Source organism: Myotis yumanensis, unplaced genomic scaffold (assembly GCF_028538775.1).
Source record: "Myotis yumanensis isolate MYYU_CA2020_CCGP unplaced genomic scaffold, mMyoYum1.0.hap1 SCAF_2, whole genome shotgun sequence".
NCBI lineage: Eukaryota > Metazoa > Chordata > Mammalia > Chiroptera > Vespertilionidae > Myotis > Myotis yumanensis.
In genome coordinates this window covers 26,744,949-26,770,200 of record NW_027223753.1, presented here as the reverse complement: position 1 = coordinate 26,770,200, position 25,252 = coordinate 26,744,949, and the positions used below count along the sequence as shown (strand labels likewise).

The following is a 25,252-nucleotide window of genomic DNA, read 5'->3' as shown; positions in this document are numbered from 1 at the left end:
ACTAATATAAATTCAAAGTAAACATCATTACATAAAAGGGTACGGTCTTTTTTTTTTTTAGTTTTATTCATTTCAAGCGGGCCGTAGTTTGCCCACGGCTGGTTTAGAGGTATTAATACCCAAAGGAGGAAGGTTACAGGAACTGTTATTTTCTTTTTTATATTCACTACATTTTCCAATTTCTTATCAATGGATGTATAATGACTTTTAAATGAGAAAAAACAAATATTTTTATAAAAGCATTTTAATGTCCAACTTACTTGAGCTCATTTCTTTTGATCTTACAGTTCCCACAGTTTAGTAACTCAAGAGGTAGTGATGACGATGGTGATAACCATAAATACTTTATAGTACTTACCAATTTTCAGGTACTACTATAAACTCTTAACATATATTAACTCATCTAATACTTATATTAGTCCTTTGAGGTGTTACCATTCAAAAAGGGAATGGAGGCAGACAGGTTCAGGAAAGTGCCTGAGGTCACATAGGTAGTGAGTCAGGTGGCCAGGCTGTACAGTCTGTCTTAACCTCTCTACATACTTCAAATTTGACTACCATGCCATAAAAAGAGAACTGTCATTCCAAACTTACCTGGCTAATAATGATATTTTTGACTGTGTGTCCCAACTTCCAATGGCCCAGTTCATGGCCTAGTACAGCAAGGACCTCCTCATTATTGCATCCTTGTTTCTTATTCTGAATCAAAGAACAAATTGAAAATAAATGATCAAGAAACTTCAAAAAGTTTATACCTTTTACCCCACTAAGAGCCCATATTTGATTCTAACTTAAGGAAGCAATCTGACTTTTGTGCGAAACTGTTCATTTACTTAACAGAACATTCTCTAAACCACTTATATTACACACTGGGTTAAGCACCAAGGAGAGAATCAAGAACAAAACATATTTGTTGAAGTTTATATGCTGACTTTCTGAAGCTTACATCCTAATTTAGATTAGGAAAAAATATAATCTTTATCAATAGACTACATAAATAAATCATGACAATGTCATATGACAGCCATATTATAAATCCATTGATTTTTTTTTTAATATATGGAATGCTTCACAAATTTTGTGTGCCATCTTTGCGCAGGGGCCATGCTAATCTTCTCTGTATTGTTCCAATGTTAGTATATGTGCTGCCAAAGCATGCATAGAAATTTTGTTTTTAAAAATTAGGCTGTGACATGGGAAATTGCTAATGATGAATAGTGTCAAATAATAATTATATTACAGATCCATTAGTAATGTTTTCAAAGATTATGTTCTGACATGGAAAAATGATTTAATTAGGTGAAGAAAGTAGGAAACAAAACTAAAAACACTATATAATTCTAATTATGAAAAAATGTGAGCCCGGCTGGCATGGCTCAGTGGTTGAGCATTGACCCATGAACCAGGTCACAGTCCAATTCCCAGTCAGGGCACATGCCCAGGTTGCAAGCTTGATCCCCAGTGGGGGGTGTGCAGGAGGCAGCCGATCAATGATTTTTGCTCATCATTGATCTCTCTCTCTCTCTCTCTCTGTCTCTCTCGCTATCCCTTCCTCTCTGAAATCAATTATATATATATATATATATATACATATATATATATATATATATATATATATATATATATATATATATATATATAAAACTAGAGGCCTAGTGCACGAAATTCAAGCACAGGGGTGAGGGGGTGTCCCTCAGCCTGGCCTGCACCCTCTCCAATCTTGGACATCCCTCTCACAATCCAGGACTGCTGGCTCCTAACAGCTCGCCTGCCTGCCTGCCTGATTGCCCCTAACCACTTCTGCCTGCCAGCCTGATTGCCCCCTAACCGTTCCCCTGCCAGCCTGATTGATACCTAACTGCTCCCCTGCTGGCCTCATCTCCCCCAACTGCCCTCCCCTGCTGGCCTGATCACCCACAACTGCCCTCCCCTGCCGCAACCTGCATCCTCCACCGGGACCTGCCTCCATCACACTGCGTGGAGCCGCAGGACTCCCAGGTCTCACTGCGCAGAGCGGCCACCGGGCCCCGCCTCACCTGTGTGCATGGCCATCTTGTGGCGGCCATCTTTGTGGCAGCCATCTTGTGATGACATCACATACGAGGGCATGAGGACCACCTAGGCTTTTATTAGTATAGTATAGATTATATATATATAGTAAATGTCTATGTAAAAATACATAAACCTAGAAAATAGACTGGAGGTATATCAAAATGTTAACAATAGTTTCTTCTATATAGTAGAATTATAGTGATGTTTAACTATTTTATATCTTTCCTATACTCTAAATTATCTACACTAATAAAAGACAAACATGCAAATTGACCATACCTTTGCTATGCCTTAAGCCATGCCCACCAGCCAATCAGAGCGACTATATGCAAATTAACCCAACCAAGATGGCGGCCGGCAGCCACGGAGCTGGAGCAAGCAGGAGGCTTGGTTGCCCCAATGATGGCGGAAACCAAGCTTCCCCCCGGCCGCAGCTGGCTCTGAGCTCCACTCAAAGCAACAAAGTTTCAATTATAGAAGGTAAATAAACCCCAGATACCTGCTTTCAGCCGGCTGTGGCCACGGAGCTGGAGCGAGCAGGAGGCTTCCCTCCCGCCCACCCTGGCCGGCTCTGAGTTCCTCTCAAAGCTACAAAGTTTCAATTATAGAAGGTAAATAAATCCCAGAATAAAAAAAAAAAAAGAAAAAAAGGAGAGGCTGGGAGCTTCCGTCGCGGGGCTTGGCCAGCCTGAAAAGGGCCCTCAGCCCCTCACCCAGACTGGCCAGGCACCCCAGTGGGGACCCCCCACCCTAAAGGGGGTGTGGCCAGGCTGAAAACAGCCATCAGCCCCTCACTCGGGCTGGCTAAACCTCCATGGGGCGAGGGTCCCCACGTGGGGGGGCTGGACCAGCCTGCAAACAGCCATCAGCCCCTCACCCAGGCTGGCCAGGCACCCCAGCAGGACGCCCCCACACCCTGAAGGGGGTGTGACCAGCCTGCAAACACCCATCAGCCCCTCACCCAGGCTGGCCAGGCACCCCAGTGGGACCCCCACCCTGATCTGGGACATCCTTCAGGGCAAACCAGCCAGCCCCCACCATGCACCAGGCCTCTATCCTATATAATAAAAGGGTAATATGCAAACTGACCCTAACAGCAGAATGACTGGGAATGACTGGTCACTATGACACACACTGACCACCACGGGGCAGACGCTCAATGCAGGAGCTGCCCCCGGTGGTCAGTGCGCTCCCACAGGGGGAGCTCTGCTCAGCCACAAGCCAGGCTGACGGCTGCCAGCACAGCGGTGGTGAAAAGCGACTCTCCTGCCTCCTCAGCAGCACTAAGGTAGTCTGACTTCAGCTTAGGCCTGCTTCCTGCTTGCAAGTGGACATCCCCCAAGGGCTCCTGGGCTGCCAGAGGGATGTCTGACTGCCAGCTTAGGCCTGATTCACCGGGGAGCAGGCCTAAACCAGCAGGTGGACAAACCTTGAGGGGGTCCCAGACTGCGAGAGGGCACAGGCCGGGCTGAGGGACCCCCCTGAGTGCACAAATTTTTGTGTACCAGGCCTCTAGTCCTATATAATAAAAGGGTAATATGCAAATTGACCCTAACAGCAGAATGACTGGGAATGACTGGTCACTATGACACACACTGACCACCATGGGGCAGATGCTCAATGCAGGAGCTGCCCCCTGGTGGTCAGTGCACTCCCAAGGGGGAGCTTTGCTCAGCCACAAGCCAGGCTGACAGCTGCCAGTACAGCGGTGGTTGTGGGAGCCTCTCCCGCCTCCTCAGCAGCGCTAAGGATGTCTGACTGCAGCTTAGGCCTGCTCCCCACTGGCAAGTGGACATCCCCGGAGGGTTCCTGGGCTGCCAGAGGGATGTCTGACATCCAGCTTAGGCCCAATCCCCCGGGGAGCGGGCCTAAACCAGCAGGTGGTCATCCCCCAAGGGGTCCCAGACTGCCAGAGGGCATAGGCCGGGCTGAGGGACCCCCCTCCCCCCAGTGCACAAATTTTTGTGCACCAGGCCTCTAGTCTATATATAAAAGCCTAAGTGACCGGATAATCAGTTGCTATGATGTGCACTGACCACCGGGGGCCAGACACTCAGTGCAGGAGTTGTCCCCTGGTGGTCAGTGTACTCCCACAGCCAGCCAATCTCCTGTGGTTCCTCCCCCGGTGGCCAGCCAACCACCCGCGATCTCTTCCCCCAGCCAGCCAACCTCCCAGTCCTTCCCCGCAGCCAGCCAGCCCCCCGCCCCTCCCCGATCAGCCTCGATTGCTGGCCAGGCCGAGGGACCCCACCTGTGTACGAATTCGTGCACCACGTCTCTAGTACATATATAAAAAGATACACACACACACACACACACACACACACCTATAATAAAAGCATAATATGCTAATTAGACCGGACGTCCTTCTGGACGACCTTCCGGATAAAGCCAGGGTTGCAAGGGAAGCCTGGATCCTGGGTGCTTGCTGGTGGCCAGAAGGAAGCCCGGGTCCTGGGTGCCAGCAGTGAGGGGAAGGAAGGCCTACTCTTGCACAAATTTTGTGCATCGGGCCTCTATTATACATATACATAAAGATAAAAACCTACAAGGATGGGGAAAACAGTAGAGGTGACAACAGCAACATTTTGGAAGCAGGAAAGCAGATGGAGAAAAGAGAACCAGCCTTATTTACACCAGTCTTCAAATGGTTTGGGAATTAACAGCACCAGGTACTTCTGGAACTGGGGGGAGAGGAAGGTAACTAAAATAAGAATTGAATGAGAGCTGTTCGAGAAAGAGTTAAAGCTGAGCTCCACTATCAACAAAAAATTCCTTCTCTAGCTCCACACCAAAAGGCAATTGCTCTTCCCTCATCATGGCAGATGCCTGATAGTTTGTTCTCTGGATAGAGCAAAAGAAGAGGATTTTTCAACTGGGGGTTCACTCAGTTTGCCAATAAAAATGGTAGTGGCTGTCAGCCATAACAACAAAATCTATGCACAAGACTATGCACAAGACATCTAAAACATAAAGATGGTAAGGTTAAAAGTAAAAGGATAAATGAGATAGTGGTAATGGTTATACAACATGAATATACTAAAAAATACTGAATGTACATTTTAAAATAGTTAAAATAATAAATTTTATCGCAATTTTTTTGAAAAGTGAAATTACATGACAATGCTAGCAAGCATTAACCAAAAGAAAGCTGGGAGCTGTATTAATATCAGACAAAATCAACTTAAAGCATTATTAAAGAAGGTCACAAAAAGAATGATAAAGGTTCAATTTAAGAGGAGGATATATTGCTTGGGGAGACCAAGATGGCAGCGTAGGTAAACACCGGAGACCGCTGCCGCAAACAACCATTTCAAAAATACAACTAAAAGACTGAACGGACATCACCCAGAACCACAGGAAGGCTGGCTGAAGAGAGACTCTACAACTAGAAGGAAAGAGAACAGCAAATCGAGGCTCAGAGGCGGCGCAGTGTGGAAAATACAAAGGTACCGAGGTGCGCGCGCAAAGCGGGCTGGTGGCTGAGGGCGCGGTTGTCGTTTTCTGTCGGGAGTGAGTCTCAGACTCTGGGCTCCAGATCCGGGCGAGTCTCTAGGGACCCAGACTCAAACGGGAGAAGCGGGATTATCCGGCATCAGTTGGAACCTGAGGGCAGCTTTCTCTCCGAGGTTTGCAGTGGCTGCCGGGGTTCTGAGAAGCAGAGCCTCTGGGAACGGGACTGAGCGTGGCCATAACTGCTCCCTCCGCCCGCCCTGTGGATCCCGCCCCGCCCAAAGCCTGCGCACAGCCATTTGCCGATCGCCTCAGGCAAAGGCTGGATTAGCGCCTCCCCAGAAGGCAGACGTTTTCCATACAGCTGATTCCTACAGCCAGCCGGCCTGGGGGTCAAATCCCTCTAGTGTTAACTACAACAATTAAGGCTTGGCTAGAACAAGACTGCGCACAGAGACCACAAGGGGGTGCACCAAGAAAGCATAAAAGATGCGGAGACAAAGAAACATGACAGAAATGGAGGATATGGAGCTAAGAATCGCAATTTTGAGGGCTTGCCATAAATTTGTGCAGAGCCTCACGAAAACTAATGAGACCCTCGATGCTACGATAAAGAAATTAGAAAGTAAGCATACACGGACTGAAATAAAGAATATTATACCCAATAGCAGACCAGAGGAGTACAATAATCAAACCAAAGATTCGACAAAAAACACCCAATTGGAAAAGCAAAATGAAAAAAGAATCCAAAAATACGAAGATAGTGTAAGGAGCCTCTGGGACAGCTTTAAGCGGTCTAATATCAGAGTCATTGGAGTGCCAGAAGATGAGAGACAGCAAGATATTGAAAACCTATTTCAAGAAATAATGGCAGAAAACTTCCCCCACCTGGAGAAAGAAATGGACTTACAGGTCCAAGAAGCGCAGAGAACCCCAAACAAAAGGAATCTAAAGAGGACCACACCAAGACACATCATCATTAAAATGCCAAGAGCAAAAGACAAAGAGAAAATCTTAAAAGCAGCAAGAGAAAGAGGCTTAATTACCTACAAGGGAATACCCATACGACTGTCAGCTGATTTCTCAACAGAAACTTTGCAGGCCAGAAGGGAATGGCAAGAAATATTCAAAGTGCTGAATACCAAGAACCTACAACCAAGATTACTTTATCCAGCAAAGCTATCATTCAGAATTGAAGGTCAGATAAAGAGCTTCACAGATAAGGAAAAGCTAAAGGAGTTCATCACCGCCAAACCAGTATTATATGAAATGCTGAAAGGTATCCTTTAAGAAGAGGAAGAAGAAGAAAAAGGTAAAGATACAAATTATGAACAACAAACATGCATCTATCAACAAATGAATCTAAGAATCAAGTGAATAAATAACCTGATGTACAGAATGAACTGGTGATTATAATAGAATCAGGGACATAGAAAGGGAATAGACTGACTATTCTTGGGGGAAAAAGGGGTGTGGGAGATGCGGGAAGTGACTGGACAAAAATCATGCACCTATGGATGAACACAGTGGGTGGGGAGTGAGGGTGGAGGGTGGGGTGGGAGCTGGAAGGAGGGGAGTTATGGGGGGAAAAAAGAGGAACAAATGTAATAATCTGAACAATAAAGATTTAATTAAAAAAAAAAAAAAAAGAGGAGGATATATTAATTTAGAGGGGGAGACCAAGATGGCGGCGTAGGTAAACACCGGAGACCGCTGCCGCAAACAACCATTTCAAAAATACAACTAAAAGACTGAATGGACATCACCCAGAACCACAGGAAGGCTGGCTGAAGAGAGACTCTACAACTAGAAGGAAAGAGAACAGCAAATCGAGGCTCAGAGGCGGCGCAGTGTGGAAAATACAAAGGTACCGAGGTGCGCGCGCAAAGCGGGCTGGTGGCTGAGGGCGCGGTTGTCGTTTTCTGTCGGGAGTGAGTCTCAGACTCTGGGCTCCAGATCCGGGCGAGTCTCTAGGGACCCAGACTCAAACGGGAGAAGCGGGATTATCCGGCATCAGTTGGAACCTGAGGGCAGCTTTCTCTCCGAGGTTTGCAGTGGCTGCCGGGGTTCTGAGAAGCAGAGCCTCTGGGAACGGGACTGAGCGTGGCCATAACTGCTCCCTCCGCCCGCCCTGTGGATCCCGCCCCGCCCAAAGCCTGCGCACAGCCATTTGCCGATCGCCTCAGGCAAAGGATTAGCGCCTCCCCAGAAGGCAGACGTTTTCCATACAGCTGATTCCTATAGCCAGCCGGCCTGGTGGTCAAATCCCTCTAGTGTTAACTACAACAATTAAGGCTTGGCTAGAACAAGACTGCGCACAGAGACCACAAGGGGGTGCACCAAGAAAGCATAAAAGATGCGGAGACAAAAAAACATGACAGAAATGGAGGATATGGAGCTAAGAATCGCAATTTTGAGGGCTTGCCATAAATTTGTGCAGAGCCTCACGAAAACTAATGAGACCCTCGATGCTACGATAAAGAAATTAGAAAGTAAGCATACACGGACTGAAATAAAGAATATTATACCCAATAGCAGACCAGAGGAGTACAATAATCAAACCAAAGATTCGACAAAAAACACCCAATTGGAAAAGCAAAATGAAAAAAGAATCCAAAAATACGAAGATAGTGTAAGGAGCCTCTGGGACAGCTTTAAGCGGTCTAATATCAGAATTATTGGAGTGCCAGAAGATGAGAGACAGCAAGATATTGAAAACCTATTTCAAGAAATAAGGGCAGAAAACTTCCCCCACCTGGAGAAAGAAATGGACTTACAGGTCCAAGAAGCGCAGAGAACCCCAAACAAAAGGAATCCAAAGAGGACCACACCAAGACACATCATCATTAAAATGCCAAGAGCAAAAGACAAAGAGAAAATCTTAAAAGCAGCAAGAGAAAGAGGCTCAATTACCTACAAGGGAATACCCATACGACTGTCAGCTGATTTCTCAACAGAAACTTTGCAGGCCAGAAGGGAATGGCAAGAAATATTCAAAGTGCTGAATACCAAGAACCTACAACCAAGATTACTTTATCCAGCAAAGCTATCATTCAGAATTGAAGGTCAGATAAAGAGCTTCACAGATAAGGAAAAGCTAAAGGAGTTCATCACTGCCAAACCAGTATTATATGAAATGCTGAAAGGTATCCTTTAAGAAGAGGAAGAAGAAGAAAAAGGTAAAGATACAAATTATGAACAACAAACATGCATCTATCAACAAATGAATCTAAGAATCAAGTGAATAAATAACCTGATGTACAGAATGAACTGGTGATTATAATAGAATCAGGGACATAGAAAGGGAATAGACTGACTATTCTTGGGGGGAAAAGGGGTGTGGGTGATGCGGGAAGTGACTGGACAAAAATCATGCACCTATGGATGAACACAGTGGGTGGGGAGTGAGGGTGGAGGGTGGGGTGGGAGCTGGAAGGAGGGGAGTTATGGGGGGAAAAAAGAGGAACAAATGTAATAATCTGAACAATAAAGATTTAATTTAAAAAAAAAAAAAAGAGGAGGATATATTGATTCTAAATTTTTATCTACCTAACTAGAGGTCTGGTGCACGAAATTCATGCATGGGTAAGGTCCCTAAGCCTGGCTGGCGATCAGGGCCGATCGGGGTCTTCTGGCTGCAGGTCAGGGCCTTCCTTCCCTGGCTGCTGGCTGGGGCCTTCCTTCGTTTCGCGCCACCCCCTTGTTGTCAGCACACATCATAGCAAGCAATCGAATTCCTGGTCTCCTAGTCCAACTCCCAAGGGGACATTTTGCATATTAACCTTTTATCCTATATAATAAAAGGCTAATATGCAAATCAACCAAACTGCAGAATGATTGGTTGCTATGATGTGCACTGACCACCAGGGGGCAGACACTCAATGTAGGAACTGCCCCCTGGTGGTCAGTGCGCTTTCACAGGGGGAGAGCTGCTCAGCCAGAAGCCAGGCTCATGGCTGGCAAGTGCAGCGGCTAGCTGTGGCAGGAGCCTCTCCCGCCTCTGCTGCAGCACCAAGGATATCTGACTGCTGGCTTAGGCCCGCTCCTGAGTCAGTGCAGTCCAGGCTGAGGGACTCCTGCCCCAGTCATGTATTTCGTGCACCAGGCCTCTAGTATATATAGAAGAAGATACAATTTCCTCAGAATATATTTTTCAAAATTGTCAGATTTGTAAATAAAACATGACAAACCTATCATAACAGAGGATATTAACATACCTCTCTCAATCTTTGAAACATCAAGCAAATAAAATGTCAATAACGATGTAACGATCTGAACAAATTAATAAACAAGCTTGATCTATCAGAGACATATAGTATCCTGCAATAAACAATTAGAAAACATATATCCTAGAAGGTGAAGGTTAAAGGTTTTGAAATAAATTCCAGCTACTTAAAGGGTGAAGTGCCCCCCAAAACAAACAAACAAACAAAAAACACACAGATGAGCGTGGACTTGATTTTGCTTTATACAGTTTAGATGATGGTTTCTAACTTTTCTATTACTTTAATAACAAGCAAAAATATGGCTGTTTTTAATAATGATGATACTAGCTCCCACTCATTATTGGGTTAAATACCAGACAGTGAATATTAGGTATTTTACGTACAATTCATTCATTTCTACTTCTATAAGGCAGGTATCATTGGCCTCATTTTATATAAATTAATAGTCTTCAGGCTTCTGTTTTCACCAGTTCTCAATTAGATAGCATAGGCTCATGTCTTTGGTTTGATATCTGGATTTAGAAGCTATTCAGAACTGCACCGGAGTCACACCCAAAGATATAGAATGAAAGAGATTAAACAAGGATCATTTTCCAGAAAAAGAATTACTTGCTTGCTTGTACTGGACTTTTAGGCAGAACTGGATTTTCTTACTTTTCCACACTAATTTCATATAAAAGAACAACAAAAATACCACACATCTTTCCTTATCTATGATACTTTCCTTTTTATAAAATTCATACACTGATTCATTTGATCTTCACAGCACCAAGCTGGGCAGGATGGAAAGTATTATCTTCAGTTTAGAGATGAGGAAAAGGAAGCTAAGAAATTAAATGTCTTGCTTAAGCCTGGCCAACATGGCTCAGTGGTTGAGTATCGACCTATGAACCAGGAGGTCATGGTTTGGTTCTAGGACAGGACACATACCCGGTTTGTGGGCTCGATCCCCAGTGTGGGGTGTGCAGGAGGCAGCCGATCAATGATTCTCTCATCATTGACGTTTCTATCTCTTTCTCTCTCCCTTCCTCTCTGAAATCAATAAAAATATATTAAAAATATAAACAAATAAATAAATAATAAATGTCTTGCTTAATATATCTTGCTAATAAATAGTGGGTAAAATCCAAACCCACATCTGAGAAGCCTGTGCCATTTCTATTATACTTAACAGGTAGGGAGACTTTCACCTAACCCTACCACGTGCAGTGGAAATACTTGTTTTCGTCTATAAAAGGGCAGCTTTTCTGTTCAGTTTTATGTATTTTAATATTCCTTTTATTTAAACTGCTTTTGACACAGGTTGTTCCAATTATGTGTTCTATTTGTCTCCTGAAGAGTAAAATTCCAGAGAGTAAGTTTCCTAGACAGCTTTTAAAATGTTAATAGCCAATATAGACATTCAAAATGTTCATAGCAGTTATCTCTAAGAGGAGGGATTTCAAATAACTTGAGTGTTCTTCCTTAAACTTGTTAAAAATCAAACGATTCATCTCTACATTATCCAGACTTAAAACCACCTTTGCATCCCGCACTGTATTGTACATACTAGGTGCTCAGTAGCAGGTGCTGAATAAATCACTGTTTTCTAAACTTTGGCCACATCTGTGTACTCTCTGTGTTATTTACTTAATGTCTTTCTTTAAACCAATTCACTTTTTAAAAAATATTTTTTTATTGATTTCAGAGAGAAAGGGAGAGGGAGAGATAGAAACATCAATGATGAGAGAGAATCATTGATCAGCTGCCTCCTGCATGTCCCACACTGGGGATCCCGCAACCTGGGCAGTGCCTTGCCTAGAAATTGAACTGTGATCTCCTGGTTCATAGGTCGACAACTCCTAACACTGAGCCACTAACCCAACTCACTTTTTAAAACTGAGCCTCATCCTAAATGACAATATTCATGAAATCATAATATGCTAGTTTTCTTTTTCCTAATATACAGTAGTAAATATAGCTATTCAAACTCACAGTGATATACTACTTAAAATCACCTCACCAGTGGGACATACACTGGGAAGCAATACAGTTAGTGAATGTTGAGTCCATCTTTGACCTTCTCCTTCACTCCACATAACAGCAATCACCAAGTACTTTAAATCCACCTTTTATTGTTATTCTCCCACTTATTCTGACCTCTCACTCTAGTGCAGGCCCTCACTGTCTCATGCTTATCTTGATGCAATAGGCCTCAAGAAGCTTGCCTGCCTCCAGTCTTTGCTCTCTCCTATATGCTGCCACCAAATTTTTATCTTCCTAAAACAAGATTTGGCCTCTATACTCAAGTCAATCTAAACTTTTCAGGCCACTGGAAACAACCACTTGATGTCTTCAAGAAGGAGTATTTTATAAACTGGTCCTGGCCTACGTTTTCATCTCATTCTCAGAGAATCCATTCAATTATCAGTCTCAGAATAGCCACTGTACAGTGAGTTGTTGTTGTGTTTGGTCTCTTTAGCTTTATTAATTCCATGTCTTCAATGTGAAGAGGCCCATCCTCAAGTCAAATCCTGTCTAGTTCAAATATTCTCCTTTAAGAAATCTGTCTGATCATTAGAATCTGCATTAACTTCTTAATTTCTAAAAGCCACACTACTTCGGCTACTTAGGATATTTACCACTCTTTGCCTTAAAGTATGGGCTATTTGTGTACATATCTAGTCTTCTTCACTATAGGTTCTTTAGGGTAGGGCTATGTCTAATATATCTTCATCTTGTAACTTATACATAGATGCTAAAATATTTGTAGTTATCAATGAAATAAAGCAGGCTCTTTAAGAAGCCAGAAAATAATTCAAATTCCATTCAACATGCTTCAAAGGACTAACCAATCTTTTTAAAACTTTAAGCCAAAGAGTACCGTTCTCATAGATACTAAAGATCTAATTTCATTACATTGCTTAAAGTTAGTGAATCACTACCTATGTCTAGGTTTGGCTATAATGCAATCCACCCTGTATGTGGATACCTCTTAGTAGGTTGCTTTGCTGAATTTGTATGACTCCTCAGTGTTGTCACTGGGTTAGCCTTTCTGGACTCCAGTTTTCCTAACTACAAGATGACCTTAAGATCTCTCCCTGGCTTAAAATCCTAAGACCCTTGGTCAGACCAAAGTGATCTTTATTCCAAAATCCTAACAAGTGGGATAACCACACTTAAAAAATAAATACAATCAAATGAGTTAAGCTTCTCCCAATGCTATTTAATCCCTTCACAGAATTTTGTTCCATCTACATATTTATAACAGGCTAGGCATTTTACTAACCATCTTTTTAAGTCAAAGCAGATGCTTGAATGATAGTAATTATTTTCTGGTATGCAGACGATATAAAATGAACTAAAGGTATTTCTAATATAGGGTGGGGCAAAAGTGGGTTTACAGTTGTTTGTATAGAAAGTAATACAATAATTAATAAACAATAATACAAGAATAAATTCTGTGTTTTGCATACTCACAACTGTAAACCTACCTTTGACCCACCCTGTACATTATTTCATTTAATCTTCATGACCCTAAAAGGTAGGCATCTTTAGCCCAGTATCTCTCAACTCAGAGTGATCTTGCCCTGCAAGCCCCCACCCCCACGGATATCAGGCAATGTCTAGAGACGTTTTTGGTAGTCACATCTGTTGGGGTGGCAAGGCGGTGGTAGTGGTGCTGATGCTGGCATCTAGTGGAGAGAGGCCAGGGATTCTGTTAAACATCCTATGATGCACAAGACATCCTCCCACAACTAAATATTATCTGGCCCAAATGTCAACAGTGCTGAAGTGAGAAACCCCAGTAGCATCCTCTTTTAGTTAAGAAACCAATGATTTGCCTGGCCGGCAGTTGAGCGTCAACCTGTGAACCAGGAGGTCACAGTTCAATTCCCGGTCAGGGCACACGCCTGGGTTGAGGGTTTGATCCCCAGTGTGGGGTGTGCAGGAGGCAGCTGATCAGTGATTCTCTCTCATCACTGATGTTTCTATCTCTCTCTCACTTTCCCTTCCTCTCTGAAATAAATAAAAACATATATATTAAAAAAAACCACCCCAACAATTTAGAAAGCTTAACATACTTGCCCAGCATTACACAGATTCAAAATCATCTCTGAATGACACCAAAGCCAACAGAAGATCATACCTACAAATACTGGTGACTACCTCTGACTACATTTGTGTTGTTTCTTATCATTGTCTCGCCGCTCCCCCCATTAGTCTTAGCACTTTAGACTTTGCTAGTCAGCATCAGCTGACCTCATCCAGGAAAGGACTCAGAAAAAGCTTTCTCAGACTCTCAGGTCAGATTTAAGAAATGCCTTTTCTTGTGTTCTCACTGCATCCAGTATACATAGCTTCACTGTGGCAATTACTATGTTGTACTGTGATTGTATAAGTTCCTTGAGAGCAAGGGTTTGCCTCTTTGAGTTTGTATTCCAAGTGCCAAGCAAAATATCTCAGCACAGAGTATACATTTCATAAATATTTATTTGTTAAATGAACAAAAGAAAACTGACCAAATTACATCATGTACCCAAGGACACACAGCTACTAAATGACAGAACCAGAATTCGAATCCAAGTCTCTCCATTGCCAGAGCCTATAATTATTGTCTCAATGAAACTAAAAATGAGATGTCTATCTCCTCTTTATCCTGCCTGTGGGATTTCTTAGATCATAACATATCAGGAATAAAGATAAAGCCCGTTTTAAAGATAGCTTATAATCGTAAGAATTTTCCTATCTTATGCTTCTAATTTTAATGTGTACATTCTGCAAAAGCTTGCAAGGTAGTCAGCATGTATGCTAGTGAGGATCACTCCCAAATACCAGAATTATAAAGGGGCCATGGTGCTTGTATTTGATAGTCTCCCTGAATTCAACACTTACATAGAAGTGGATGTTACCTAGAGTCGTCACAGAAACTGTTTATAAAAACTAAACCAGAGTCTCTTAGGAAAAGAAGAACTCACTTTAACTTTAGCTTTTATTTCTTCACTGTCCCCTTCTCCATCATTGCGGGGTTCCATGCCAGACTCCTCCCGGATGTCTTTGTTTAGTACAGAATACTCTTCTAGTAGAGTGTCAAACAAAACTATTCGCTTGTTCTTGAAGAAGCCATAAAAATAAGCATTGCTGTGGGAAGAGCGTTTAGATCCTAAGGAAAAGACAGTTCAAAGCACGGAAAATAATTAAAAAGTCTGGGGTCCTTTGGAGAGACTCCTAGAAATTGAATTACTGGAAAGGACATTAACATTTTCAAATGGTTTAATACCTGAAGAAACAGTATCAACATAAATCACCACCAGCAGTGGAGAGTGTCTGTTTACCTGTAGTCTTGCCAACAGAGATGTGTGCTCATCAGGGCTGTAGAGCAATAAGTAAGTAAGGAAAACCTAAATATCCAGCAGCAGCAAAATGATTAAATTATTGTAAAGCTATGAGATGGCAAAATTATACTAGAGTTAGAAACATTGATGAGAGAGAAACATCGATCAGCTGCCACCTGCACATTCCCTACTGGGGATGTGCCCGCAACCAAGGTACATGCCCTTGACTGGAATCAAACCTGGGACCCTTCAGTCCGCAGGCCGACGCTCTATCTACTGAGCCAAACCAGTTAGGGCCAAAATTATACTTTTGAAGACTGTTAACAAGATAGGAAAAAGTTTCACCAATATAATGAGGATTAAAACTTTATATACCTAAGGTTCCATTATTGTCATGAAAAAAATATACATGTAAATAGAAAAGTATAAACAAAAGCCTATTAAGAAATATATCAAAATACTGACATGTTAAAAAAAAAAACCCACTGCAGTGTTTATCACTGGCTTCTACAACTATGGATTTTTGTTCCCCTTGTCTATTTTCCAAGGCTTGTAAGTATACACACTTCTATATTCAGAAAATAATTTAAGCTATTTTTTAAAAGACTGGGGAAAAAATACCTAAATTTTTAACAGTGGCTAACAGTAGCTGAACAAACTATGATTAATTTTTATTTTCTTCTTTATTTATGTATTTTTATTTTCTAAATGTTCTATAATGTGCAGTGAATTTAATAATTACGAGCAGACTTTGGGTTCAAATCTTGGATCTGCCATGTATTAGCTGTGGAGTAAGAAACTTTCTTAAATTTCTTTAAGCTTTATTTTCCTGTTTATGATGCAAGCCAATATCTATGTCATTGGATTAGGTTAAGGGTTACATGAGAAATTCTAAGTAAATCAATTAGTATACTGCCTGATCCATATAAACTATTATTATTTACATACTTTTAAAAAGTAATAAAATATTTGTTTCTCTTGAGAATTTTAGATCTCTCACAGAAATGTCAATTAAAAAATATTTTTTTATTAATTTCAAAGAGGAAGAGAGAGGGACAGATAGGAACATTAATGATGAGAGAGAATCACTGATCGGCTGCCTCTTGCACACCTCCTACTAGGACTGAGCCTGCCACTGGGGCATGTGCCGTGACCGGGAATCGAACTGGTAATCTCCTGGTTCATGGGACAATGCTCAACCACTGAGCCACGCTGGCCGGACAGAAATGTGAGTTTTTATCTACTCATATTTCTAATGTAAAGCATGTCTAGTAGTATATTTAGAATATAGTATATTCTATATATATAGCAGTACGTTTGGCAGTATGTTTAGAATACAGTAAGGCTTTGATAAATAGTGGCATTTACTTATTTATTGTTCAGTTTTTGTTTAATTGCCAAATATGTGGTCCAATTTTGCTAGTCATATAGGGTCTGGAAAGCCGTGTATCAATCTGAGGTCTTATACTTTTCATTTCTGTCTTGTTTTTTTAAAAAATTAATTTAAAAATATTTCTTAGATGGTGCCTGAAGTTATTTATGGAAGCAGGCAGATTGTAGGCATATAAATAAAATTAAATTAACATCTTAATATCTCCCACTGGTCCAAGTGTCTCAAAGTATGGCCCAAGGAACACCTCCACCGAAATCACCCCAGGGCGCTTGTTAGAAAGTAAACACTAGACACACCTATGAGGTCAGACCTCTGGGAATGGAGGCCAGCAATTTATCTTTTAACAAACTCTCCAGGGAATTCTTATACAGTACTCAGTAAAGTTTAAGAGTCCCTGCACTAGACCATAAGCTTTTTGTATTGCTGTGCCTGGCACGTAGTATATATTCAATAGTGCTTGTTTACTAAATGGATTAATGATGCCACTTGAGGTGTGAGGCAATGTATTTGAGAACTCGAAAAATCAAAATGTTCTATGAAATGTAAGGCACTGCCATCTGTATCGTTTTTGTTTATGATCTTAATCAACCTCTCAGCAGCATTTGCAGTTGACCACTCCCTCCTTGAAACACTCTCTTTTCCTGTTTAAAAAGAAACAGCATTTTCTCCTCTTTTCCTTCCTATCTCAATGGTCTCTCCTCTGTGTCCGATGCTGGCTCTTCCTCCTGCTGACTCTGACCTGAGCCCCACTCTCTTCTCTAAGTGTCCTTATCCGTGGCATTAAACACACCTACGTGCCAGATACTTCCCTATCAATATTGCTGGCCCTGACCTCTCCCTAGAATGCCAAACTCATACACCCAGCTGACTATTTGCTATCCCTACATCTCCCCATGAATGTCTATAGTGCATATTTGTTGCTTATATTCTTATGTGTGGCTTCTTCCCTGCCTAGGACTGGAATCTCTGTTCAGAGTTAAGGGAATTCAAACTATGTAAATCTTGTGAGAGACTGCTTCTCATTTAAGAAATACAAAAAGACACATATTTGCTTCCCCAGCATTCCTGACAGCTAGCCCTGTGCCCTGGCTCAGTCAATCAAATGCACCCACTGGGGACTCTGGATAGTTAGCACTAGAAGCAGGGCAGTGAGGAACTAATTCTGTAGGTGCTAGTGGCAGGGATATTAGGGGTGCAAACTGCTGAATCCAACAGAAGGAGGCAACAGCAGTGTCCTCCCAGACTGGTCTGCAGTGAAATTCCGAGTTCCCCATCTCCCTGTGGAACAGCCCATCTTCCAAGCTTGGTAAACTTAATTTCCTGGTGATTCTGTAAGCTATCAAATAGTGTTTCAATAAGCAATTGTTTTCTGCTTACATTAGCCAGTTGGTTTCTACTACCTGTTCGCCACTAACTACTGCCTGCAGAATTCTAATTCAATGTTCAATAGATATCTCAATATACAGCACATCCAACTTAAGTTCGAATAAACCTGCTGTTCCCCCGTTTTTCCAATATCAGTAAACTATCATTTATCCAATTGCTCAGGCTAAAAATCTAGGTTATCATCCTTGATGTCTCCCCTTCTCCCTTAATCTTTTCCATATAATCTATTAGTATAGTCCCATCAACTCTACCTCTAAAACACATCCCCAGTGCATCCACTCCTCTCCTTCAATCACTACTGCCCTAGTCTAAGCTACTACTCACCCCTACCTGGATTACTAGAACCTCCTCCTAATGGCTCTCCCTGCTTCTACCTTTGCCGCCCCTACAATCTATTCTCCATAGCAAACCAAGATATTTTAAAAATACAAACCAGACCATGTCACTTTCCTGCCTAAAACCTTCAATGGCTTTTCCCCTTGAAGTTAAAATAAAACCCAAGCTCCTTCCCCTGATTTACAAAGGCCCTCGTGGTCTGACTCTTGCCTGTCTCAGATTTCATGTCCTAACACTCCTGCTAAGCGCCAGCCACGTTGGACTTTTTTCTGTGTCTTGATGATTCAAAGCTCTGGAAGGTCTTTCTATTGATTTCAGCATGCATGGCTCCTTTCTTCAGGTCTCAGCTTACATTCATTTGCTCAGTGAGGTCTTGCCTGATGACCCCTCTAAAGCAGCGGTTCTCAACCTGTGGGTCGCGACCCCTTTGGCGGTCGAACAACCCTTTCACAGGGGTCGCCTAAGACCATCCTGCATATCAGATATTTACATTATGATTCCTAACAGTAGCAACATTACAGTTATGAAGTAGCAACGAAAATAATTTTATGGTTGGGTCACAACATGAGGAACTGTATTTAAAGGGCCAGAAGGTTGAGAACCACTGCTCTAAAGCAGGGGTCCTCAAACTTTTTAAACAGGGGGCCAGTTCACTATCCCTCAGACCGTTGGAGGGCCGGACTATAGTTTTAAAAAAAACTATGAACAAATTCCTATGCATACTGCACATATCTTATTTTGAAGTAAAAAAACAAAACGGGAACAAATACAATATTTGTATTTGCATGTGGCCCGAGGGCCATAGTTTGAGGACCCCTGCTCTAAAGTATCTACTCAGTCATTCTTCATCACATCACACTGGTTAATTCTCTGCATAGCACTTGCTCTCTGATATTTTCTGAGAGCAGGAATCTTGGGTTCTCACTACTACATTCCTATTAATTTACAAATCTGTAATGTGTTGTTATTGTTAGTAACAACATTCACTCATTCAAAATATTTTTGAGGACTGTTACCATTATTAACAACAATAAAAGCATACATTACCAATGAGAAAACGTCTGTTTAGCAAAGTTAAGTTGCCCATAGTCATACAGGTAACTGTGATAGAGCTAGGATTCAACGAAGACTATTAACTCCTCTGCCTACCCTCTGAAATTCTACCCCTCCACCTACTCAAATCTTGATTTTCTGTAAACTCTCAGCTTATACTATAACCCTACATAAAGCCTTGCCTATTTTATCTAAAATCATATATCACATATGTAAGTATCTCTATTGTCATATCATCAGCTGTGATTTCATGTTATCTGATTATAACTTAAGTGATTAGCAACTTAGGTTGCTTCTTTAGTAAAGACCCTGAGAAACTGTTCTACTGTACTAATTAGTGTGCTACTGTTTAATATTAATTAAAAGTAGTGATTCTCAGAGGCTAAAGAAGTAATATGAATCGTCTTATTCTCCTACCATTTCCCCATGGAAATGTTCCAATTGTACCTTTAGTTGACCTATATAACCTCAGAAGCTACCAAATATCTGAGATTTCTATACTCTCCTAATTGCTGTTAATTCATTCTTTCTAGTTGTGACCATCTCTGTTCTCACCTGGCCCCGAAATTACGTAATTCTGTTTCTATTCATTCATCTAATATAACTGCTTCTCATTGGTGATTTTTTAGTTTAAATGATGGATGGACAAACTATGGCTTGCAGGCTCAATTTAATCTGCTACTTATTTTTATACATAAAGTTTTATAGAACACAGCCATGCTCATATTTATGTATAGTCTATGCTGTTTGGCACTATAATGGCATAGTTGAATAGCTTCAACAAAGAACACACGCCTGCAAAGCCTAAAATATTTATTATCTATGGCATTACAGAAAATGTTTGCCAAACCGTGGTTTAGAGGAAGCAAAACTGAAAGCCAGAGTGGTAAAATGATCTGTCCAAGATTCCACAGCTGGTAAGTAACAGAGGCAAAACCAGCCTTGTACATTTACGTGGATTTTAATGTAAAGATTCTGAAAGTTATGGTACCACACAACAGTTTTAACTGACATCTCTGTAAGCTTCCTTGAGACTTTAGTAGTCTTATGTAAGCTCCTAGATAGCTTACCTCTACCCAATGGTAGGACAGTTTGGTAATTTGCAGGTTTTCACAATCAGAGTCTTCCAGAACACTGGAAGTTTTGTTGAAAGAGACAAAGCCAATAACAATGGCTTTATGAGCCTAAAACTAGTGCTAAATGACTATACAACAGTCCTACTTAATTACTAGGTGCCAGGCAGGTAACAAAGTCCATAAGTCAGTCTAATATGGATGCTATTAAAGGGAGTGATAAAGGCGTTGGCTCCAAATTAAAAACAATATTGTAAAGCCAACCAAGCACAGCTTCAGGCAAGAATAGGATTTGACACCAAGCCACCAGTTTCTATCCCTGGACTATATCATCAATTCCTATAAATCGTAAAACGTCAAAACGTAAAATCTTAACCTTTAGATAACAAAATTTTAAACAAACTGATTTGTTCATTTATTAAAGTTTTAAGAATAAAGTTCTCAAATAAACCACTCAAACGAAATCTTCTTACCCCCAGTAGCCTTACCTTCAACAACATACACCTTAGTCAAAGGAAAGTCAATACTCTTTGCCATTATTTCAATTTCTTGTTTAAGCTTTCCCTCAGGTAGAGGTGTGAATTTGTCAAATAAAGGGGCAATATAATCAGCATAGATTGTCACAAGCACCTGAAAAGTAAATGTCAGAACAACCTATGAACATGTTCTTAAAAAAAACTACTCATTATACAGATTCAATTACATTGAAACAATTATGTGATCCTAACCTTGAGAGCAGGGACCTTATCTACTAGTATTTGTTCTGGTATTCCTAGTCCCAAACCATACCAAATTCATCAATCTGTTTGATGAATTAAATCAATATGAATAGTCTCAAAGTGGTAATAACTGAAAAGTCAAATGGTCCATTCAAAACTATCTTGGGAATTTCATAAGCCCATAAGAAGCTGGAATGCTCCCTTTTAAAGTAACCACGACTGCCGAAACCGGTTTGGCTCAGTGGATAGAGTGTCGATCTGCAGACTGAAAGGTCCCAGGTTCGATTCCGGTCAAGGGCATGTTCCTGGGTTGCGGGCACATCCCCAGTAGGAGATGTGCAAGAGGCAGCTGATCGATGTTTCTCTCTGATCGATGTTTCTAACTCTCTATCTTTCTCCCTTCCTCTCTGTAAAAAATCAATAAAATTTATTAAAAAATAAAATAAAATAAAGTAACCACGACAGATCTGAAGTCTTTGCTAAAAAAAATTACTAGCACCTGGCTGTGTGCTGTCTTATTTGGTTGGTCAGCTAAAATTAATTACCTACAGCTCACAACTGTACACTTGGTTGAAACAGCACTTCTTTAAGTATTTTGGAAGCATTTCCTCTCACTTCGTTTGCCATTCAACAGATATTTGTAAATCCAACTAGTGCCCATTTTCTAATCTTGATCCCACCAGTGGGAAGTAAAGCAATGAGCATCACGCTAATTCAGACTAAAATAAACCTGCTCATAGGTGGAGTTAAGAGATGACAGATGATATTTTCTAGGGGCTGTCACAGACAATTTTCATAGTGTTGTAGTGTTTGTGTTGTGAAACAGTTTAGAATGTGGGAAGGAGAAGAGGAAAAGAAGATGTGAATGAGGGAAAATGAAGGGGGATGAGAGAAAAAGGGAGGGAGAAGGAAGAGAGGAGAGAAGTAATGGGGAGAAAAGCAGAAGGGGAAGGTAGGAAGAAGGGGGGGAAAGGAGGGAGGAAGGAACAGAGAAGGGAGAAGGGAGAGAGGGAAAAGGGAGAAAGGAGGAAGGAAAAAGCAGAGGAAGAAAGCAAAGAAAAACCAAGTACATTTATGCTTTCTTCTTGTCCCTCTTCAATCTATTCTCTTCAAAACAGCCATGATTTTTAGGCAACGGAGCTCAGTCAAGAGTCATTAAATTACCAAAGTGTGTCATCCATTCTGGTGGCAACTCATAAATGCATAGCTCAAAATTGCCTGACAACTGGATCATTAAAAGTAACAACTAGCTTCTAGGATCTGTAAAAGTCAACATAAGGAGAAGAAAATCTGTCAGAGTCAATTCTCCTATTTTTATAATCAAAAGCAGAAACCAACAGGGGAATTTATGAGCACTTATGTGTATTTTATCTGCTTCTTAATAACTGTTTAAATGCTAATGAAGACTATACCATAATTACCCCACTAAGGAAATTTGTAAAAAACATGAAACAAAGATTTTACTCACCAGAGAAACAGCTAATGTGAACAGCCAGGCGTAAATAAAAAAATAGTCACCCCCAATTTTAATAATGTAAAGTAGAAGTGAAGACACAGGCAATAAAATGCACTGAGTCACAATAAATTTTTTGATTGCATCTTTCATGAAGAACCCCAAAGTCTGAAAAAAGAAAACATCATCACAAGAAACTGCTATTAAATAACTAATTAATGAATAAAGGATACATTATTAAAGTAAATTTAAAAATTAAAAGGCAGTGAGACTATATTATATGACACTAGATAACCCAAGACAATAACTAAATGTCTTACATTCTACAGTTTAAAATAAATTCATTTAAATGTCAGCTGAAGCCGAAGCCGGTTTGGCTCAGTGGATAGAGCGTCGGCCTGCGGACTGGGGGGTCCCAGGTTCGATTCCGGTCGGGGGCGTGTGCCTGGGTTGCGGGCACATCCCCGGTGGGAGATGTGCGGGAGGCGGCTGATCGATGTTTCTCTCTCATCGATGTTTCTGGCTTTCTGTCTCTCTCCCTTCCTCTCTGTAAAAAATCAATAAAATATATTTTAAAAATAATAATAATAAATGTCAGCTGAAAAGCATTAGACAGAGTGCTAGAAGAGCTTATGGCAAGACTTTAAACTACAATCTTTGCCACATGCAGTTCCCTTTTTCCTCAACTAATTCATACTCTACAATAGCAAATTATGAGCACAAAAGGTCTTCACATTTAAGAGAGAACACTTGCATTTTCTATTATACCTGTTGATTGAAACCATGTTTTTCTTCTATCACAAAAGTATTATAAAGACTCCATGGCAAACCAGTCAATGCACTGAAAAGTGTAGCCATCAGCAGAAACACCAAAGACTGAGTGATCTAAAGACAAGAAGGAAGAAAAAAACAAACAAACATGGCAGTTTTTACAGTGTAATATTAATTCATTCTTAAAATGAATTCTTAGTGAACAAATTGATAAGCAATTGCTGAGTACCTACTAGATCTCAAGCAATGTGTCTGATTCTATGGCTAATACAAGGTCTGAAACATCATCTATACCCTCAAAGTTTACTTCTTAGAGAAGGAGGCAAAAAACCCCACAATTCCTCTTTTATTACACAGGCACTGTATGAAGTTACCAAAAGGCATATAAACAGTTGAAAGATTTGGAAATCCCATAGGCAGCAAAATATCAGACATATGTCATAGCACTATCTTTATCAATACATCTCCTAGGACAATGGAAACTAAGGAGAAAAATAAATGGGACTACATCAAAATAAAGAGCTTCTGCACTGCAAAGAAACCATCAACAAAACAAGAAAGCCCAAAGCATGGGAGAACATATTTGCCAATGTTACATTTGATAAGGGTTCAATCTCCAAAGTTTATAGGGAACTCATACAACTTAACAAAAGGAAGACAAACAATCCAATCAAAAAATGGGCAAAGGACCTAAATAGACACTTTTCGAAAGTGGACGCACAGAAGGCCAAGAGACATATGAAAACATGCTCAAAGTCACTAATCATCCTTGAGATGCAAATTAAAACGACAATGAGGTACCATCTCACACTTGTCAGAATGGCTATCATCAACAAATCAACAAACAACAATATTGGTGAGGATGTGGAGAAAAAGGAATCTTTGTGCACTGCTGGTGGGAATGCAGGCTGGTGCAGCCACTGTGAAAAACAGTATGGAGTTTCCTCAAAAAATTAAAAATGTAACTCCCATTTGACCCAGTAATCCCACTTCTAGAAATATAGCCCAAGAACTCAGAAACACCAATCAGAAAGAATATATGCACCCCTAAGTTCATAGCAGCATAATTTACAATAGCTAAGATTTGGAAACAGCCTAAGTGCCCATCAGCAGATGAGTGGATTAGAAAACTGTGGTACATCTACACAATGGAATACTACGCTGCTGTAAAAAAGAAAAAACTCTTACCATTTGCAACAGCATGGATGAACCTGGAGAGCATAATGCTAAGCGAAATAAGCCAGTCGGAGAAAGATAAGTATCACATGATCTCACTCATTTGTAGAATATAAGGAACAACATAAACTGATGAACAAAAATAGATAGAGACACAGAAGCATCGAACAGACCGTCAAACCTTAGAGGGAAGGCCGGGGAGGGTAGGGGTGTGGGGTATGAGATCAACCAAAGGACTTGTATCCATGCGTATGAGCATGACCAATGGACACAGACAATAGGGAGGTGGGGGCATGTGCTGGGGGTGGGAGCAGGCAGGAAGAAGTCAATGAGGGAAAAAAGAGACTTATGTAAAACTTTCAACAATAAAGAATTTAAAAAAAATATTTGTAAAACAAGACATTTGCTTGTCTATAAACTTCTGAAACATCCCCCATTCTCTCTAGTTTATCAACAAATCTTAATAATCAATATAAAAAATGATGATTGTTTTGAGCTTTATAATTTTTGGCTATCTCATACTGTCAGTTCTAAATATGTAAGGATATGAAAAAATAATCAAACTAATATTTATTTAGTACACTATTATTTATTTAAATTGTATTTTTATTGATTTCAGAGAGGAAGGGAGAGGGAGAGAGAGAGATAGAAACATCAATGAGAGAGAATCATTGATTGGCTGCTTCCTTCATGCCCCCTACTGGGGATCAAGCCGGCAACTCAGGCATGTGGCCAGTTCCGGAATTGAACCATGATCTCCTGATTCATAGGTCAATGCTTAACCACTGAGGAACAATGGCCGGGCTAGTATACTATAACTGAAACCATTAGAAACATTAAGAATTA

At 41.0% G+C, this 25,252-nt stretch overlaps 1 protein-coding gene and 1 non-coding gene across 3 annotated transcripts in view; both read right to left on the bottom strand.

The window, feature by feature from the left end:
• The window catches only part of ZMPSTE24 (zinc metallopeptidase STE24), a 46,727-nt gene that overhangs the window by 12,034 nt on the left and 9,441 nt on the right, over positions 1 to 25,252 (bottom strand). For both annotated transcript variants that reach the window (XM_070404822.1, XM_070404821.1), the window contains exons 4-8: positions 23,228 to 23,344; positions 22,475 to 22,627; positions 20,776 to 20,917; positions 14,690 to 14,874; positions 595 to 699 (exon numbers count right to left, since the gene is read on the bottom strand). In XM_070404822.1, the coding sequence (XP_070260923.1) occupies positions 595 to 699; positions 14,690 to 14,874; positions 20,776 to 20,917; positions 22,475 to 22,627; positions 23,228 to 23,344 (702 nt within the window). The remainder of the gene's footprint in view (positions 1 to 594; positions 700 to 14,689; positions 14,875 to 20,775; positions 20,918 to 22,474; positions 22,628 to 23,227; positions 23,345 to 25,252) is intronic.
• On the bottom strand, positions 1,054 to 1,157 carry LOC139004529 (U6 spliceosomal RNA). The gene has a single exon (XR_011470407.1). It is a non-coding gene; the product is annotated as a U6 spliceosomal RNA (small nuclear RNA).